Source organism: Myotis daubentonii, chromosome 2 (assembly GCF_963259705.1).
Source record: "Myotis daubentonii chromosome 2, mMyoDau2.1, whole genome shotgun sequence".
Lineage (NCBI taxonomy): Eukaryota > Metazoa > Chordata > Mammalia > Chiroptera > Vespertilionidae > Myotis > Myotis daubentonii.
This window is the reverse complement of record NC_081841.1, coordinates 108,028,422-108,049,542: the sequence shown is the minus strand read 5'-3', so window position 1 is coordinate 108,049,542 and position 21,121 is coordinate 108,028,422. Positions and strand designations below refer to the sequence as shown.

Below are 21,121 nucleotides of genomic sequence, written 5' to 3'. Positions count from 1 at the left end.
AATCATATATTAAAGAACAGTGGCAAAAGCATGTATCCTAATCTTGTTCCTCATCTTAGAAGAAAAGTTGTCATCTTATTTCTCTTAATCTTAGTTTATATTTAACTGTGGAGTCTTTATTATGTTGATGTAGTTTTTCTCAATTCCTAGTTTATTAAATATTTTTATATCATGAAAGTGTGTTGAAATATGTCACATCCTTTTTCTACATCATTTGAGAGGATTATGGGGCGGGGCGGGGGGAGGAGTTCCGTTAATGTTATACATAATGTTAATTGATTTTTGTTTATTGAATCATCATCGCATTCCAGGAATAAATCCCTTTTGGTTATGACGTGTTACCCTTTTAACATGCTGCTGAGTTCATTGCTAGAATATAGCTTGAGGGTTCTGTAGTTTTCTTTTTTGTATTGTCTTCATTCAGCTTTAATAAATGCTAGACTCATAGAATGAGTTAGGAAGTATTTCTGCTCCTTCAGTTTTAGTGGTTTGAGGAGGATTGGTATTAATTTTTCATTAAATATTTGGTAAAATTCACCAGTGAAAGCCATTTTAGTCCAGGGCTTTTCTTTGTTGGGAGGTATTTGATTGCCAATTCAATCTTCTTGTTATTGGTCTGTTCAGATTTTCTGTTTCTTTCAGATTCAGTCTTAGTAAATGGTGTGCTTCTAAGAATTTGTTCGTTTCATCTAGGTCAGTGGTCAGCAAACCGCGGCTTGCGAGCCACCTGCGGCTCTTTGGAAGCCCCTTGAATGTGGCTCTTCCACAAAATACCACATGTGGGCGCACACGTACAGTGCAGTTGAAACTTTGTGGCCCATGCGCAGAAGTTGGTTTTCGGCCTGGGCGAGTCTATTTTGAAGAAGTGGCATTAGAAGTGGGGGGTGTCGTTCGGTGGGGCGAAGGGGAGACGCTGTGTAGGCGGGCCGCGGGATACCCACGCAGGGGAGGTACATTGTTTTGTTTTGAGGTACGTTCGCTGAGGTCAACCCCTTCCAACTCTCCCATCCACACTCGTCTATCTGAAACAAGTATACAAGACGAGTGTGGATGGGAGAGTTGGAAGGGGTCGACCTCAGCGAATGTACCTCAATCAGATTGAGGATGTTTTTTAGCAAAGGCCAGCTTAGGAGTACCCTAATTAAGTTAATAACAATGTACCTACCTATATAGTTTAAGTTTAAAAAATTTGGCTCTCAAAAGAAATTTCAATCGTTGTACTGTTGATATTTGGCTCTGTTGACTAATGAGTTTGCCGACCACTTATCTAGGTTATCCAATTTTTTGGTATACAGTTATTCATAGTATTTTCTCTAATCCTCTTCATTTCTATAAAATTGGTAATTGTGTGCACATTTTTTTCTAATTTTAGTAATTTGACTCTTCTCTTTTTTTCTTAGTGTACCTAAAGAGTTGTCAATTTTTTAAAAAAAATTTAACTTTTGGTTTCATTGATTCCCCCCCCCCCCCATTCTCTATTTCCTTATCTCTACTCTAATCTTTATTAGTCCTTCCTTCTGCTAGCTTTGGAATTTGTTCTTTTTCTGCTTCCTAAGGTGTAAAGTTAGGTAATTGGTTTGCCATCTCTTTTTAAATATATTTACAGTATATATTTTCCCTTTAGTTCTGCTTTTAGTGCATCCCACAAATTTTTATATTTTGGGTTTTTTTTTGTTTTCACTTATCTCATTTTGTACTCTCTGTTGGGTTCAGCGTTCTCTATATATCTGTTAGGTCTAATTGGTTTGTAATGTTGTTTAAATAGTCTATATCCTTATTGATATTCTGTATGGTTTTTCTTTCTATTATTGGAAGTAGAATATTGAAGTCTCACCCATGATTGTAGAGCTCTCTATTTCTTCCTTTAATTCTGTCTCTTTTTTCCCCCCATATAGTTTGGAGCTCTTATATTTGGTGCATACATGTGTTATAATTGTTATATCTTCCTGGTGAATTGACTCTTTTGGCAGTATAATAAACATTTTCTTTGTTTCTTGTAACAATTTTTTACCTAAAGTCTCTTTTGCCTGATATCAGTATAGCCAACCTAGCTTACCTTTATTTGCTATATTTGTGGAATATCTTTTTTTTCCTTTCACTTTTAATTATGTATGTCTTTTTAAAAAATCTTTCAATGATGTTTATTTCAGTGAAGTTTCAACAAAATTTGAAATGTCACATCTTTTTAAAAAAGATTTTGGTGTATTCACTCTGCTGGTGTTGTAAGCATATTCTTAGCATAGCTGTTGGGTAAATCCAGCATTGATTATAGCCCATGTATTTACCTTTACCTGAGATATTTCTTTTTTGTATGGCTTCAAGTTATTATTTAGCCTCCTTTAATTTTAACCTGAAAGCTTTCTTTAACATTTCTCATACAACAGGTATATTGGTAATGACTGCTGTTAGTTTTTTTTACCTGGGAATATTTTAATTACTCCCTCAAATTTTTGAAGTATAACTTTGCCAGCTATAGAATTCTCAATTGGCAGTTTTTTCCTTTCAACACTCTTAATATGTCATCCCACTGCAAGAGTCCACGGCCAGCGTGGCTTTCACGGGTTCAAAGGCTTGGAGGAAGAGCTGACGCACAAATGATACACAAGACGAAATATTATTTTTAATACCGGGGGAAAACTCAACCATAGCAGTCAAGTTCTCTCCTGTTGCTCCATTCCCAGCTGCTTTTATTTGCTAGAATACACAATTACCTTTAGGAATGCAAACAGACATATCAATGGTAATGTTTAGTAAACAGTAAGATTGTCAGATTTTGGGGGAGTTTGCTTTAGGCCATTGAGTCAGCAGCAGGTAATAAAATGTAGATATTCACCCTGTGAATATCAAAGGGAGTCCTGTTCAGCCTTCTGCCAGACTCCTCACATTTATATCAATTACTGTTGATCTTGGTCTCCAGCATCCCACTGTCTTCTGACTTCCAAGGTTTCTGCTTAGAAATCAGCTGATGATCTTAGTGAGGATCTCTTGTACAGGACAATTTGCATTTCTATGGCTGCTGTCAAGATTCTCTATTTGTCTTACAGCAGTTGAATTACATTGTGTCTCAGTGTGGGGTCTTCTGGGTTTATTCTGCTTAAATTTCTTTGAATTCTTGGATTTCTAAATTCATGTATTTTATCTAATTTTGGAAGCTTTTAAGCAATTATTTCTTTAAATAATCTCTCTGTACCCATTTCTCTTTTCTCCTTTTGGGACTTCCATAAGGTATATGTTGGTCATCTTGAAAGGTGTCCCTGAAGGTCCCTTAGACTCTGTTTACTTCTCTTCATTCATTTTTCTTTCTGCTTCTCAAACTTGATAATTTCAGTTGCCTTATCTTCATATTTACTGATTCTTATTCCTGGTTAAATCTGCAGTTGAACTCTTGTAGTCAATTTTTCATTTCAATTATTGTAATTTTAAGTGCCAGATTTTATGTTTGGTTCCTCTTTGTAATTTCTATCTCTATTGATATTCACATTTTGATCCTTCATTGTTTTCCTGATTACCTTTGCATGCCTTGTGGTTTTCTTTTGAAAATTTGGCACAGTCACCTCTCCCAATTATTGCAAACTGGCTCTTTGCTGGGCCTGCCCTTCATTGAGTACCCTTGGGATTAGCATGAGATGATGGTTTATGAAAGTCTCAGGTATTTTCTGAGAACTCTTGCCTGGGTCTGAGTGTGACTTTTTATTATCCTTCTGCATACATAGCTGCTTTTAAAAAAAAATCTTTATTGTTGAAAGTATTACATATTGTCCCGCTTTCCCCCCCACATGGTTGCTTTTAAATGTCTAAATTTCCCAAGGAGTCAACTTCTCTGAACCTCAGATAGCCTATTGTATCTCTTTTCCTGTAATCTCTTGCCCAGGCATCTACAGCTATAGTCCTCCTGCAGGGGGCCCACTGCTTCTCATTGCCTGAGCTCCAAGTTAGGTGAAACAGACTAGTTCTTCTGGTAGTCCCCAGACATATTAGAAAATTGCAAATAAGGTCTGCTTTGCTCCCTCTGGTTTGAGGGAAGGAATTGCGAACTGTACTGCTGCCTTCAGACGAAGAGCATAGCTGAAGAGGGGGCTAGACAAGGACAAGTAAAAACACCATGACATGTCCTACTGTTTTGAGTGACTTTTTGTTAATTGGGCATTTGCTTTGTTGCTGTATACCTTTATTGGTTTTCCAGAATTCCTGTAAATTTATTTTACTAATTTTTGCATGCTTTTTGACATCTCTGTTGGGGAACGAGGGCTTAAAGTGTCCTAATCTGCCACTTTGCTGACATCACTACATAGGCATGAATTTTTAGGAACCATACTAAACTTGTTAAATGACAATTTTTCCCCTAAAGACATCAATTTCAAATACTATATATAAAATTACTAAAGGTTTTTGTAATGCCTCTTTACCTTCAGAATCTATATTACATTCTTGTTACTCTTCAGTGTGGCAAACTATCCTTTTCTGAGGCCAGATTTGGTTTTGAGAAAATAATCAAAATACATTTGTTTGATGAATAAAATGAATAAGTTAAACACTACAGTTCTTGGTACAAAAATTTTAATTGCCATAATAAGATAGTTCTACCATAGGCCCAGAAAATATTTTGACTGAGGTACAAGTAATGAAATGATAAATATATAACCTTACTGATTACTTTGAAGATTATAGTTAATTGATACCTCAGTTATGGTTTGGTGAAACCTATTTTAAAATATTGTATGTGTCTACTGAAGGAAATTTTAAATTGTGCATGTGATCCTACTGAGAAATGAATATAAATGTGTCTTTGCACTGGCACCAGTGACTACAAGATAGCGAGGATTTCTGTTTTAAGGGGAATCATGAGTCTGTCTTAACCTTGTAATTCTGTGACAGCTGTATTTGTCATATAACTATAAACTACAAAATTTACTTTTTCTCTAGTTATACATACATAGCTTTCAACTGTAATACATTTCAGTTCAATTTAATGCCTTATTTAACCATGTTAAGTTCATAAATTAGTAAAATTACTCTATAATACTATTTAGTTACTATAACTCACGTTCATATAAGTGTTTGTGAATTGTGCAAGTAACTTTGGGATCTTACACGAAGGAAAAAGAACTTGTGTGAAGAAGTAGCAAGAAAAACAAATGATTATTTATCAAACGTAATAATGGCTAAAAACTGCATTGAAGAGAGAAAAAATGATTTGAATGCAGCTATGAAGATAGCAAGAGAGTTAAAGTCAGCACCTTCTCTAAGGACTTATTGTGACCTGAATCAGGTAATTTTAATAGTTCATGATGTGAATTTTTTTTATTTTATTCTTCAATTACAGTTTATATTCAGTATTATTTTGTATTAGCTTTACATGCACAGCATAGTGATTAGATGATCATATATTTTACAAAGTGGTCCCCTGATATTTCAAGTACTCATCTGGCACTGTTAATAGTTATTACAATATTATTAACTATATTCCCTATGCTGTACTTTACATCACCATGACTATTTTGTAACTACCAATTTGCACTTCTTAAATCCTTCACCATTTTCACCCAGTACCCCAACTCCCATCTCCTCTGGCAATCATCAGTCAATTCTCTGTATCTTTGAGTCTCTATATTTTATTTTTTTCTTTTGATTTCATATATAAGTGACATAATATGGTACTTATATTTCTCAGATTGACTGACTTCATTTAGTATTATACCCTTTAGGTTCATCCACGCTATCACAGATGGTAAGATCTCATTCTTTTTTATGGCTGAGTAATATTCGATTGGTGAATAAATTAAGTTAAACACACTACCATTTTTGGTACAAAAATTTTAATTGCCATAATAAGGTAGTTCCGCCATAGGCCTCTGGCAGTCATCTTCTATCGAATATTCCATAGCTTTTTATACTTCACTTAACATAATACCCTCTAGATCCATCTAGACCAGCCGTGGGCAAACTACGGCCTGCGGGCAGGATCCGGCCCGTTTGAAATGAATAAAAACTAAAAAAAAAAAAAAAAAGACCGTACCCTTTTATGTAATGATGTTTACTTTGAATTTATATTAGTTCACACAAACACTCCATCCATGCTTTTGTTCCGGCCCTCCGGTCCAGTTTAAGAACCCATTGTGGCCCTCGAGTCAAAAAGTTTGCCCACCCCTGATCTAGACTGTCACAAATCATAAGATTTTATTCTTTCTTACAGCTGAGTAATATTCTATTGTATATGTGTATGGCAGCTTTTTTTATCTACTCATCTATTGATGGGCACTTAGGTTGCTTCCATATTTTGGCTATCCTAGCTAATAATAGACAAACATGGTAATTAACCGTAGCTCCGACACACTTCCCATTGGCTAATCAGGGCGATATGCAAATTAACTGCCAACCAAGATGGCGGCCAGCAGCCAGGCAGCTGAAGCGAACAGGAGGCTTGCTTGCTCCAGTGAAGGAGGAAGCCAAGGTTCCCCACCTGCCGTTGCTGGGCTCTCAGCTTGCACTCTAAGCAACTATGTTGCAATTATAGAAGTTAAACAAAACCCAGAATCCTGCTTTCGGCCAGCTGGGCTTCAGCCAGCAGGACCACAACAGTGTTTTAATTATAGAACAAACCCAGATCCCTGCTTTCAGCAGCCGAGGTCTCAAAGCTGCAGCCGGGCCTCAGAGCTAAAGCTGGCTCTCAGCTCCAGTGACAGCCATAGAAAGTAAATAAATCCCAGAATTAAAAAGAAAAAAGATAAAAAGGAGAAGTTGGGAGCTTTAGTCGCCTGCCAGCCTGAAAACGGCCCTCAGCCCCTCACCCAGACTGGCCAGGCACCCCAGTGGGGACCCCCACCCTGAAGCAACAAGATGGCGGCTAATTTGCATACTGAAGGCGGGCGACAGCAGGCAAGGCTGTCCGTGGTCTGGGACCCGGATCTGTGACCTGGCGGGCGGGGGGCAGTGCTTGAGGCTGTCCGCGGGACCAAGACACAGATCTGTGACCCTGCCAGGAGGGAGGCAGTGCTTGAGGCTGTCCGCAGTCCTGGGACCCGGATCCGTGACCCTTCCTGGCGGGGCGGCAGCTCGCACAGGGGCAGAATGGCCGGGGTTGGGCAGGGCAGGACGCCTGGCTTCCACCCAGCCCCAGTCACTCTGTGCAGGTGAGCAGCGCAGAGAGCCTCTGGACAGGGGAGGCAGGCCGGCAGAGGGCGGCCTGTACTCCCCACATGCCGGTGGTGACAGCTGTGAGCACGCCAAGTGGAGCCTGCAGGCTGAGCTGAAGTAGTGCCTGCAGGCCATCAGTGCCCAGGAGTGGCTGCGCAAGATCCACCTCCTGGCCCAGAAGGTGCAGGATCACAGGGACAGCCACCATGGTGGGCCAGACTGACATCCTCCTGGCCGCACCACGGGAGTTTGCAGATCTGCAAAGCCAGAGGCCTCCGGTGTGCACATCCCCCCCTGTCGTGCGAACATCCCCAACACACTGTCACCCTCCCGCACCTGCAACAGTTGCAAACCAAGGCGTGCACAAGTTCCCCCCGCCTTTCTACTGCACTTCCATCAACCCAGCATGCCTAACACCCCCACAGGATGTGCACACATCCCCTCTGATGCGTTCACGTCCTTTGGAGAGTGTCTGGGTGTTCTGGGTGCTGAGGGTGGGCGCCTGTGAGATGACAGTGAGAGGGCGGAGTGGTGATGCCCTGTTCCCACAGAGGCCAGTGCATCTACGAGATCATCTCTGGGGGGTTAATGCAGGTGCTGAGGTGGGAGCAGATGCAGACAGACACACCTAGTGGGCGTGGGCGGCCCTCGCTGAGGTGCCTTCGGTCAGCGGTCAGCGTTCAAGATCAAGAACCCAGAGGTGGAGGGGAATTCCGTCCTCTCAGTGAAACAGTGGGATAGTCAAGCGACTGTAGAGGAGGAATGTGCACTTTGGGTGCCAGCACCCATGAGCGAAGGCTGCCCTGACTGAGCCTCGCTTGCTTGGGGCCTAGCGCACTCCTGCCAGGCAGCGGGTGACAGGACGTGCTTTTCCAAATTAATGAGAGAAAACGTCGATTCTCCTGCTGCCCACGAAGGTGGAAAGTGAAGTGGGGAGACATGTGGGGAGTGAGCGAGGTTCCCTGTCTGGGGGTTCCAAATCTGCTGTTGGTTTCTTTCACCGCTGACTAGAGATATACAGGGTGTCCCCCCAAAATATATACACACTGTGAATACCTACTAATTCCAATGGTTTTAACACATTGTTTGCAGGTAGTTTTTATCACGCGCTAACAGGTGGCGCGGGCCATTTTTGCTAATTTTTTGCGCAAATGGCAACGTTCAGTAAAATTATGATAACTTTAGTTTATGTATTTATACGTTACCCGCATTCTACTGCTAGTCTATAAAAAACATATTAATACGTGTCCCGCGCTCTGCTACACTGGTGGAACGTATAAATACGTAAAATGTATAAATACGTTTCCCGCATACAATGTGTTAAGCATAAGAAAGAAACAACAATGGAGCTGTTATCTGTTAAAAGTGTGGGCACAAACAGGTAGTTGGACATTCCCTGAGGGGTCTCAGATTGGAGAGGGTGAAGGCCAGACTGAGGGGCCCTTCCCCCCCGCCCCACCACCCCAGTGCACAAATTTCATGCACTGGGCTACTAGTTATAAATAACACTGCAGTGAACATAGGGATGCGCATATTCTTTCAAATTAGTGTTTTGGGTTTCTTTAGATATATACCCAGAAATGGGATCGCTGCGTCATAAGGTAGCTTGATTTTTAATTTTTTGAGGAACCTCCATACTGTTTACATAGTGGCTGCACCAGTCTGCATTCCCACCGGTAACAGTGCATGAGGGTTCCCTTTTTTCACATCCTCACCAACACTTGTTTGTTGATTTATGGATGATAGCCATTCTGACAGGTATGAAGTAATACCTCATTGTGGTTTTAATTTGCATTTTTCTGATGATTAGTGATGTTGAGCATCTTTTCATATATCTGTTGGCCATCTGCATGTCCTCTTTGAAGAAGTGTCTATTCAGGATCTCTACCCATTTTTTAATTGGATTGTTTGATGTTTTTTGGTGTTGGGTTGTATGAGTCCTTTATAAATTTTGGATATTAACCTCTTTTCAGATGTGTCATTGGCAAATATGTTCTCCCATTCAGTAGGCTGTCTTTTGGTTTTGTTGACGGTATTCTTTGCTGTGCACTTTTTTTTTTAGTTTGATGTAGTTTCATTTGTTTTTTCTTTTGTTTCCCTTGCTCAAAGAGATATATCAGAAAAATATTGCTAAGAGAAATGACAGAGATTTTACTGCCTGTGTTTCTTTCTAGGAATTTTATGACTCTAGAGTCTTATATTTATTTAAGTCTTTCATCCATTTTGAGTTTATTCTTATATATGTTGTTAAAAGTGGTCTAGTTTAATTTTTTCATGTGCTTGTCCAATTTTCTCAACACTGTTTATTGAATAGAGACTGTCTTTATCCCATTGTATGTTCTTGCCTCCTTTGTCAAATATTAATTGACCATATAGGTGTGGGTTTATTTTTGAGTTCTCTGTTCTGTTCCATTGATCTGTGTGTCTGTTTTTATGCCAGCATCATACTGTTTTGATTCTAGAGCCTGGTAGTATAGTTTCAAATATCAGGTAGCATGATACTTCTGACTTTGTTGTTCTTTCCCAAGATTGCTGTGATTTGGTGTGAATTATTTCTGAGGTAGCTTATTTTACATGTTTTCAAATATAATATTTAAGAATTAACAATCTGTATTTCAGATTATCTTAATTAGCATTGGCATCAATTTAGAATTATTCATTTTTGAGTTCTAAAACAAACAATAAATTGGTTTAGCCTTTTATTTTTATCAATTAGGTAAATGATATAGTAAGGTTTTATAACATATAGCATGAGAACAAGTAGGATGACATTGAGTTGAATGTTGATATTTCTAGGATATTTGAATAAACAATCATGACAAATAAGGGTACCAAACTAAATAAGAATCTATTTTCTTTTTACATTCAATATAGGTATCACTGTCAACTCTTGACTTAAAAATTTAATTCAAGATTCCATTCTGGTTTTTTCCTTCCCCTCTTGCCTCCCCAGATGTGCAGGTGAAGAAACAAGATGCCTCAGCTATGTCCTGTCATCTAATCATGTGCCCAGGTGATAGAGTTGGGCAAAAAATGTAGAAACGTGTTTCTTATGAGATCATTGGGCAGGAATAGAATTAACCATCGATCCTCTTTGCTAATTTCTCCCTTAGGGAAAAGATCATACTCTATTTTTGAATCCTTAGGGCCTCATTTCCCATAAATGATCAGATGTTTGGACTGAACTGAGGTATAAAATAGTAGCCATTGGTTTCTGCCTCAAAAGTCTCTAACCTTAAATGAAAGGAGATTTTACCACTGTCTTAGTAGGCCAGGCCTCCTTCCAATTGTAGTTCTAAAACAATAATAGTTATTTCCTGTGTATTACATGTGAGTCATTAGGAAGTTAAAAAAAAAAAAAAGTGGTAAGATTTGGTCGTTACTCTCGTTAGCCTCATTAGGAAGATGAAAAAAAGAGAGAGAAACATTTGATGACAACAATGCAGATGCAAAATGAATCTGGTCAGAATTTTCTCTGGCCATGTAGCGATATCTCATTTGTTAACCAGTGTCTTTTGTTGTTATTATCTGTTAATAAATATCTTCAAAAGTTTTAAATTTCTTTTAGGGGAAAAAGTCATAAACACTTATTTGCATTCCTTCCTTCAAATCCTTAAAATCAAATCTTGAACACATTAATTAGTGAAATACCTAAAGGATATACCTTTTCTTCTAAAATCTTACTCAGCTTCAACAATATTAAAAGAAAATTTACATATGAGTGGTACGTCTCCTTTTTTATTTATTTTTTATTGATTAAGGTATTGCATATGTGTCCTCCCATTGCACCCCAACCCCCCGCTCATGCCCTCACCCCCTGGTGTCTGTGTCCATTGGTTATGCTTATATGCATGCATACAAGTCCTTTGGTTGATCTCTCCCCCTTATCCCCACCCTCCCCTACCTTCAGAAACTAGAAACACCGATCAGAAAGCATATATGCACCCCTATGTTCATAGCAGCACAATTTACAATAGCTAAGATTTGGAATTGTTGGGAGCCATTAGAAATATTGGCTTAGACAAAGCCATCTTAAAAACTGTAAGTTTCTGGTTCCTCCAGAAACTCCTAATTACCAGAAACCACCTGTGTCTTGCAAATTGGCCAGCAGTTAAAGATAAACTACCCTCACACAGCCGCTAAATCACACATCTCCACTGATAAACACAGCCATCCCGGAGCCTGCTAAAGCACACATCTCCACTGATAAGCACAGCCATCAGGAGCCTAATAAATCTCTAGTAATAGGTTACTGCCCATAGACCCCTTTACCCACCCCCCTTCCCTAAAACAGTATATATTCTGCCGCGGTGAGAATAAAGTGGGAGGCTTGATCAGGACTTGTCTTGCCTCCATTCTTTCGTGTCCCTTGTTTGTTTCATTCTCCTAGGGTGTCTCTTCGTTCCCCCGTTGTTGTCCCGCAGGTCGGGGCATGGAATCAGCCTAAGTGCCCATCAGCAGATGAGTGGATTAAAAAACTGTGGTACATCTACACAATGTAAAACTATGCTGCTGTAAAAAGGAAGGATCTCCTACCATTTGCAACAGCATGGATGGAGCTTGAGAGCATTATGCTAAGTGAAATAAGGCAGTCAGAGAAAGATAAATATCACATGATCTCACTCATTTATGGATTATAATGAACAACATAGACTGATAAATAAAAACAGATCTCTTGCCGAGACCGGTTTGGCTCAGTGGATAGAGCATCGGCCTGCGGACTGAAGGGTCCCGGGTTCGATTCCGGTCAAGGGCATGTACCTGGGTTGCGGGCACGCCCCCAGTGGGAGATGTGCAGGAGGCAGCTGATCGATGTTTCTCTCTCATTGATGTTTCTAACTCTCTATCTCTCTCCCTTCCTCTCTCTAAAAAATCAATAAAATAATTTTAAAAAATAAATAAATAAAAAATAAAAACAGATCTCTTTTTTTAATCTTTATTGTTGAAAGTATTACATAACTTCCCCTTCTACCCCCATTGACCTCTTCATGCCTGCTACCACCCCCCTACCATGATGCCCTCACCATCCCATTGTCTGTGTCCTCAGGTTATGCATATGCATACAAGTTCACTGGTTGATCTCTTCCCACCCATCCTCCCCTGCCTTCCCTCTGAGGTTTGACAGTCTGTTCCATGCTTCTGTGTTTCTGGGTCTATTTTTGTCTAATGAACAAAATAGACGCTTTTTTTTTTATTCTAGATTATTCGCGCCTTGAAGTTAACCTTTGAGAATGAATTGCCACAAGTTAGTGCTCTAAAACTAAGGAAATCTCCGAGGTAAGTAAGTTATAATTTCGGAGAACCTAACAAGTATAAAAACATATTAGAGCCTAGATTTATTAAAATAGCAAGCAATTATAAATTGAAAATTTGGGTCACAAATGTTTTCCAACTTAGCAAGCAAGTAAAAATAAGTGTAATTTATGATAAGTAAGAAAGTTATTTAAATGTTCTGTCATTAAGAATTTTTTATGTCAGCAACTGATTTTTGTTTAGAGAAAGTAATAAATGTGTTTTAGGATATTTACTTACATGCTAGTATTTATTGTAGGTTGAAGATGAGTTGCAGTGAGATCATCTCTGTGTTCAACAGTATGATAAAGATTGACTTTGAGGACTCAACAAAGTAAGTATTTATAAGAATGACAACATACTATTAATAACAGCCTAAGAAACAGGAAAATTGATGCTTACTATAATATATATGACTCAAAAGTTGAAAAATAATAAAGGGCAAAATAGCTTCAATCAGTTATATTCTACATAAAATATTTAAGAATAAAGAGATCTAGGAGGGATCAGTATTCATTGGTATGTGTGCCAAAGTTATTTCTAGAGATTCATTTGTTCAGCCAACAGTGAACATTAATTTTGTGCTAGGCATAACCTTAGATATTGAGATATATGTCAGAGAAGTTACAATAAGTAGAGGATGACACATGTGAACAACAAAGTGCATAATTGTTATGATGGTAATATATGCAAAATTTACTGGAGATGTAAAGGAAGGGAGTGGTCAGTTCTGGGGATAACAAGGGACCTGGAAAAAGGAGATTTTATTTGCCCTTATCCGTGACAAATGAGTAGCAATGGATCTTAGCAGAAGACATGTGTGCAGTGAAATAACATACAACATTCAGGGAACTGCATTTGGCAGAGGGAACATAGAGGCTAAATTCTAAAAATTTTGTATGCTGTACAGAGGTGTTTGAATTTCATTTTCTAGACTCATGCTGTCCATTGTAGTAGCCATTAACCACATGTGGCCATTTACATATAAGCATAAATTCATTAAAACTGAATAAACTGAGAAATTCAGTTCCTTAGTTACTAGCCACATTTCAAGTCTCAGTAGCCACATTGGACAGCACAACACATTTTCATGATCACAGAAAGTTCTGTTGGATAACACAGCTATAGACAAACCACAAAAAGATTCTCAGCCTGAAAGTAAAATAATTAGGTTACATTTTTAAACATTAATTCTGTGGTCATACAGAGTATTATTTGGAAGAGTATGAGGCTGGAGGCTGAAGGATCAGTTGGACTATTTTATCAATATCAGCAAATGATGAGAAATCAAAAGTAGGTAATAACACTGGAGAGTGATACATATAACAAATGCTAAGTAGGGAAATTGATAAAACTTTGTAATTGAGTGTGAGCAGTAAGGAAGAGGGAAGCATCCTGGGTGATTTACAGGTCTGGCTTTGGTGATTAAGTTGATGGATTGTGGTGTTACTCACCAAGACTGGGAATGCAAGAAGAAAAGTTGGGAGATGGAAGAGTTGATATGTTGAGTAAGTGCTGTTTACCAGGTATTAGGGAAAAATGTCCAGATGGCAGTTGGTTAAATGTGCTGAAACGTTAAGATGTGGTCTTGGACTTGATTCAGGGTTTAGGAGTAGTCAGGATATACTGGTAGATGACTTATAAACCCCAAAAGAAAAGAAGTTCATTCACTTGTAGGTGGTGTGTCTTGAGGGAAATCATCCCCCAAGGATCATCACATTTATTGCTGTAGGGAACTAAGCAGAGTGCAGCCCATGGTCTTGTAAGCCCAGGAATAGATGTGAGCCATTCCACATTAAGCCAGAAGAACTCAGAGACATCAAGTTCACAAAACTGAAATAGAGTCAGAATGCCAATTTATCAATTTAATGCTGGCATTCTTCTCCAATATCCAGATAGACACAAGAAGCCAAATTGTCAGAAGTTGCTTTGTTTGCAGTGCAGTCTTGTTTGGAATAAAGGGAATAAGATTAATTAAATGGCCTAACAGCATTAGGCCTAGATAACTCTTTGCCACCACAGAGAAGAGCTTCCCAGAGAACTTTGGCTCAAGTCATCCTCCTCGATAGGGAGCCCTGCCCCATATTTGCCTCTGTGACTTTACTTTTGTGCTTCCATAGATAATCACTTTTTCAGTCATGTCTTTTTTTTTTTTTAATATATTTTATTGATTTTTTACAGAGAGGAAGGGAGAGAGATAGAGAGTTAGAAACATCGATGAGAGAGAAACATCGATCAGCTGCCTCCTGCACATCTCCCACTGGGGATGTGCCCGCAACCCAGGTACATGCCCTTGACCGGAATCGAACCTGGGACCCTTCAGTCCGCAGGCCGACGCTCTATCCACTGAGCCAAACCGGTTTCGGCTAGTCATGTCTTTTATAGACATTTTCATAACTTAAATATGGTTACTATCAAATATTTTAAATATCAAAAGTTATTCTGTCTCTTAAAGAGTTTGTTTATCTTGTCTTGATTTTAAATTTAACTCAATAGTCTTTTAAAAATTTTCCTAGTTTTTAGGGAAGTTTCACTATAAAACCTGCATCTACTGATTACAAGTGGTAATTAAATAATGGGTTGCCCAGTGAAAGCAGGTATTGAAGTAGGTCAAGGACAGTAACCTGGAAAAGGAGGAAATTTTAGGACATACAGAGAGTAACCTGAAAAACAAACAAACAAAACAACATGAAAACTGAAAAGGAGCAGGCAGAGGCTGAAAGACAAACAAGAGAAGAGTGTTCTAGAAGTCAAAGGAGGGGTTTACGTATGAGACTGGAGTTGGTTAATTATTGAATGTCTTAGTAAGGTCAGATAAAAGTTACTATAAAAAGAAATGTTTGGATTGCAAAGCTGTGCACGTATATGCATCCTCAGCAGGTGCTTGGACCTTTATTCCACATGTACTTATTTTATGTGGGTTAAATGCACACCCATTGTTGAAAGAGACAGATAAGATTTATCATTACTGAATCCATCTGGCTTTGTTGGTTCTTATTTCTAAAACTAGTGGCCCGGTGCATGAATTCGTGCATGGTGGTTTGTCCCTAAGCTCGGCCTGCACCCTCTCCAATCTGGGACCCCTTGGGGGATGTCCGACTGCCAGTTTAGGGGGATCGGATTTAAACCGGCAGTCGGACATCCCTCTAGCAATTTGGGACTGCTGGCTCCTAACCACTCACCTGCCTGCCTGCCTGATTGCCCCTAACCACTCTGCCTGCCAGCCTGATTGCCCCCAACTGCCCTCCCCTGCCAACCTACTTGCCCCAATTGCCCTCTCCTGCTGACCTGATCGCCCCCAACTGCCCCCCTACCGGCCTGCTCGCCCCCAACTGCCCCCCACCCGCTGGCCTGCTCGCCCCCACCTGCCCCCCTGCTGCCCTGCTTGCCCCCATCTGCCCCCCCTGCCAGCCTGATCTTGCCCCCAACTGCCCTCCCCTGCCGGCCTGATCGCCCCTAACCACCTCTGCCTCGGCCCCACCACCATTGCTTTGTCCAGAAGGACGTCCAGAAGGTCTCCAGGAAGGTTTCCCGGTCTCATTAGCATATTACCCTTTTATTAGTATAGACTAGAGGCCCGGTGCACAAAAATTTGTGCACTCGGGGGGAAGGGGGATCCCTCAGCCCGGCCTGTGCCCTCTCGCAGTCTGGGACCCCTTGGGAGATAACGACCTGCTGGCTTAGGCCTGCTCCCGGGTGGCAGAGGGCAGGCCCAATCCCTAGGTGCAGCCCCTGGTCGGGCTCAGAGCAGGGCCAATTGGGGAGTTGGGGCGCCGCCCCCTGTCATGCACAGAGCAGGGTGGATTGGGAGGTTGCGATGCCACCCTCAGTCATGCTCAGGGTAGGGCCAATTGGGGGGTTGGGGCACCGCCCCCTGTCACACTCAAGGCAGGGTCGATGGGGAGGTTGCGGCGCCACCCCCTGTCACGCACAGAGCAGGGCCAATCAGGGGGTTGGGGCACTGCCCCCTGTCACGCACAGAGCAGGGCCAATCAGGGGGTTGGGGTGCTGCCCCCTGTCATGCACAGAGCAGGGCCCATCGGGGGTTGGGGCTCCGTACCCTGTCATGCACAGAGCAGGGTTGATCAGGGGGTTGGGGAGCTCCCCCCTGTCATACACAGAGCAGGGCCCATCAGGGGGTTGGGGAGCTCCCCTCGTCACGCACAGAGCAGGGCCCATCAGGGGTTTGAGGAGCTCCCCCCTGTCACTCAGAGAGTAGGGCCGATAGGGGAGTTGGGGCACCGTCCCTTGTCACACACAGAGCAGGGCAGATCAGCAGGTTGGGGCGCTGCCCTCTATCACCCACAGAGCAGGGCCAATCAGGGGGCTGGGGTGCCACCACTGTCACACTCAGGGCAGGGCCGATGGGGAGGTTATGGTTCTACCTCATCACACACAGAGCAGGGCCCGTGGGGGGGGGGGGTGTTGGGGTGCCGCACCCTGTCACACACAGAGCCGCAGGGCGATCAGAGGGTTTGGGCGCTGCCCCCTGTCATGCTGATCCTGGTGCCGGAGGCCTCACGGCTCCGCTGATCCCGGTGCTGGGAGAATATTACCCTTTTACTATATAGGGTAGAGGCCTGGTGCACGGGTGGGGGCCAGCTGGTTTGCCCTGAAGGGTGTCCTGAATCAGGGTGGGGTCCCCACTGGGGTGCCTGGCCAGTCTGGGTGAGGGGCTGAGGGCTGTTTCCAGGCTGGGGGTGACTGAAGCTCCCAACCGCTCCTTTTTTCCTTTTTTTTTTTTTTTTATTCTGGGCCAGCTTTAGCTTGAGGCTTGGCTCCAGCTCTTAGGCCTCCGCTGCTGAAAGTAGGTTTCTGGCCTTTGCATACAATGTTGCGATCCTGCTGGCCGAAGTCCGGTGGTATTTGTTACAGTTTCTTAAACTCCAGGCTCAGAGGCCTGCAGCCGCAGGCGGGGAACGTTGGAGTCCTCCGTCACTGAAGCCAGCAAGCCTCATGTTAGTTTCAAGCTGCCTGGCTGCCGGCCGCCATCTTGGCTGACAGTTAATTTGCATATTGCCCTGATTAGCCAATGAAAGGGGTAGCGGTCGTACGCCAATTACCATGTTTCTCTTTTATTAGTGTAGATGCTGCCTAAATGCTGATCTGTGACCAAGTTAAATTCATCATGGGTTAACTAAAATATAAGCTTTTGAGATCCAATCTTATCTTTTTGATAAAATTTCTATACTTATAAACTTCATGGCCTAAATCTGTGTAGCTAAATGAAGAAGATAGAAAAATACGGAGTAAATGGAATAAATAATCAGCTGTGAGTTAGTGAATAGTCATATTCAAAGCCTTACCCAAAGGATTCAGACTAATGGTGATTTCTAGACAAGGTAGAGGTTTCTAACAATTTGCTTAGGATCATACCCTTCACTGTTTCCTACACTTTATTTTTTTTCTTATTTATTTATTGTCTAAAATTTTACATATGTCTTCTTTTTCCCCAATTGAACCCCTTCCCGCCCTCCCAGCCATTCCCACCCCAGGCAAGCCCCCACTACCCCAGTGTCTATGTCCATTGGTCATGCTAGTATGCATGCATACAAGTCCTTTGGGTGCTCTCTAACCGCCCTCCCCTGCCATTTGTCTCTGGATCTATTCAAATTATGTTGATCATTATATCCTACATATGAGTGAGATCATGTGATATTTATCTTTCTCCGACTGGTTTATTTCGTTTAGCATAATGCTCTCCAGTTCCATCCATGCTGTTGTAAATGGTAAAAGTTCCTTTGTTTTTACTATTATAGCGGCGTAGTATTCCATTGTGCAGATGTACGACAGTTTTTTATTTTTTTTTATTTTCTTAAATATCTTTTATTGATTTTTTACAGAGAGGAAGGGAGAGGGATAGAGAGCCAGAAACATCGATGAGAGAGAAACATCGATCAGTTGCCTCCTGCACTCCCCCCACTGTGGATGTGCCCACAACCAAGGTACATGCCCTTGATCAGAATCGAACCTGGGACCCTTCAGTCCGCAGGCTGACGCTCTATCCACTGAGCCAAACCGGTTAGGGCAGATATACGACAGTTTTTTAATCCACTCATCTGCCGATGGGCACTTAGGCTGTTTCCAAATCTTAGCTATTGTAAATTGTGCAGCTATGAACATAGGGGTGCACATATGCTTTCTGATTGGTGTTTCTGGTTTCTTGGGATAGAGTTCTAGAAATGGGATTACTGGGTCAAATGGGAGTTCCATTTTTAACTTTTGTGGAAGACATTGTGTAGTTTCCTACACTTTATTTTTAAGCAGTGAATTAAAAGAAGAAATACTCTTAACATAATTTAAAACCAAACACCTAAGCAAAAGCAAAATGACTTCTTTTGAAAACGTATATCCGCCAAAACCGGTTTGGCTCAGTGGATGGAGCGTCGGCCTGCGGACTGAAGGGTCCCAGGTTCGGTTCCGGTCAAGGGCATGTACCTGGGTTGCGGGCATATCCCCGGTGGGAGATGTGCAGGAGGCAGCTGATCGATGTTTCTCTCTCATTGATGTTTCTGGCTCTCTATCTCTCTCCCTTTCTCTCTGTAAAAAATCAATAAAATATATGAGAAAAAAAAAGAAAAAAAGAAAACGTATATCCACTGCTCTTTTAGGATCAGATCATTGTGGTGTGACTGTCAAGCCCTTTCTTCAGCATCCCATTGATTACACTTCTTGTTGCCCTTTTCCAACCCTGGGCTGGGAATGGGCCATAGTTTGTTTTTGTTTTGTTTTGTTTGTTTGTTTTGGGGGTGGTGGGGGTGGGTTGGTAATAGAAATGTTCTAAAATTAGATTGTGGTGATGGTTGCACAACTCTGTGAATTTAGTAAAATTTAATGAATTTTCTTTTGTGTCAATTATATTGCAAGAAAGCTGTTTAAAAGTGTCCTGAGCACCTGTGTAACTTTACCCCTTTGTGTGTGTCACAAGTGTTAACTGTCCTATGGAAAGGAAATGGCTTGAGGGTGGACATAGAGACTTTATTAAGTGATCTAAAGTAGATGTATGCTTCTGTTTTCAACAGATACCCCCAAGAAAATGAAATTGGCCAGAATCTTGAGAAGAAATATAATCACGAAAAGAAATTTTCTTGTCGTGATACATTCCCATCGCCAGCAAAGAAAAAGGTTGACATGCCTGCCCTAACTAATGAACCCCTACCACCTCCTTTGCAACCCGAAACTGATGATGTGCATTTGGAAGCAAAAAACTTTCAGCCACAGAAAGAGGTTGTTGCAACAACATCCCCTAAAAGCATTGCTGCTCTACCCCAGATGGGATCTAGCCCTGATGTGATCATTGAAGAAATTATTGAAGAAAACCTGGAAAGTGAGTGACAATACAAAAGCAAGGAAAAAATAGATCATGTCTGTAATTAGAAACAAAGTTAGTACCTTTTGTCCCTGTGCTTCACAGAAAGGAATTGCTATTAGCTTACACTGCTCCCCTACTGTCACGTTTTCTAAAGTAGGATAATTTTTATTTTTAGTGCAATAATATAGGTAAACTCAGATATAAATTTGATATTTGATTTAAGTAGGGCATTTGACTATTTAATGTTCCACATATAAACCTTGTATAAAAGATGAAAATATAAATGAATTTATAGAAACAATCTCATGACTTTGTCCTTAAATTTAAGAACAGCCTTTCTTAAATCTTAGATATAATCTGTTCTAAAAATGAACTATCATGAATGTAATAGCATCTCTTTTGTAACATTTAAATTTATCATAATGATTTGATTAAATTTCCAGTGTTGGTGTTCTCACCACTAACATGACAGTAAGATACTACTGTGTACAGTTACACTACCAGTCTTCTTGAGGATCATTTTTAAGACCCACTTGGTTCTCTTCCACACGCATTAGTTTCACTGAATGGACTCTCCAGAATGACACTTGCATACAGAAAAAAGACATAAAGGACATGCTGCTTTCTCAGTTCTAATGTATAATCATCTCTGATACCTCAGTGAGTTAAGAAGCCTCTCATGACATTATCTACTGATGCAAGGAGTCTTGCCTTTCCAGTATTTTGTCCATTCAGGTACAGCTTTTTAAACAATAGTATACCATTGTCAACTTAAAATTAGTATAATTGCCTTTATTTTCTCTTTTGATGAAGCATGCCTCACAGATGATCTTATGGGGACACCTAGCTATCCAAACAAGCTTCTTCAGAAAAAATCATCTGCTCCTTTTGGGTCAAAAGCAGGTATTTTAACAACTCTGAACTTGATGTTGTGGAGTTTACTGTATGTATAGTAATTCTTATGTAGTGTGAGGCCATGAGTAAAATGAATTTTAATGATAACTAAAACTTATTTTTCAATGTTAAAAGTTTTGGTGGTTATTGGCAAACATGTTTCTGAAATATATCATACTTCTCTAGCTGTCTTCCCAGTTATACATATCCCTTTACCCCATCCTCAATATAGCTATATTTTGTGATTTGTATTAGATAACGATCCATTATTGGGTATCTCTAATTCCAGTCCTCCTAGAGGTTGTTTTTTAAACATTTTTACTAGATAAAACATTGACATTTTTCAAAAATTAAATATATGTATTCAAATACCCTGTGAAACTTTTCTTCTAACCCATTCCATCCTGTTCATCTCTCCCTTTCAGAGTTTCTTTATGCATATACAAACAGATATACACATATTATTTTTCTAACTCTATTTTTTTGTGT

The 21,121-nt window shown here is 40.8% G+C and overlaps 1 protein-coding gene across 2 annotated transcripts in view; it reads left to right on the top strand.

The window, feature by feature from the left end:
- The window catches only part of RNF17 (ring finger protein 17), a 157,168-nt gene that overhangs the window by 37,535 nt on the left and 98,512 nt on the right, over positions 1–21,121 (top strand). For both annotated transcript variants that reach the window (XM_059684174.1, XM_059684175.1), the window contains exons 7-10: positions 5,098–5,269; positions 12,335–12,411; positions 12,686–12,760; positions 19,449–19,753. In XM_059684174.1, coding sequence (XP_059540157.1) covers positions 5,098–5,269; positions 12,335–12,411; positions 12,686–12,760; positions 19,449–19,753 — 629 coding nt within the window. The remainder of the gene's footprint in view (positions 1–5,097; positions 5,270–12,334; positions 12,412–12,685; positions 12,761–19,448; positions 19,754–21,121) is intronic.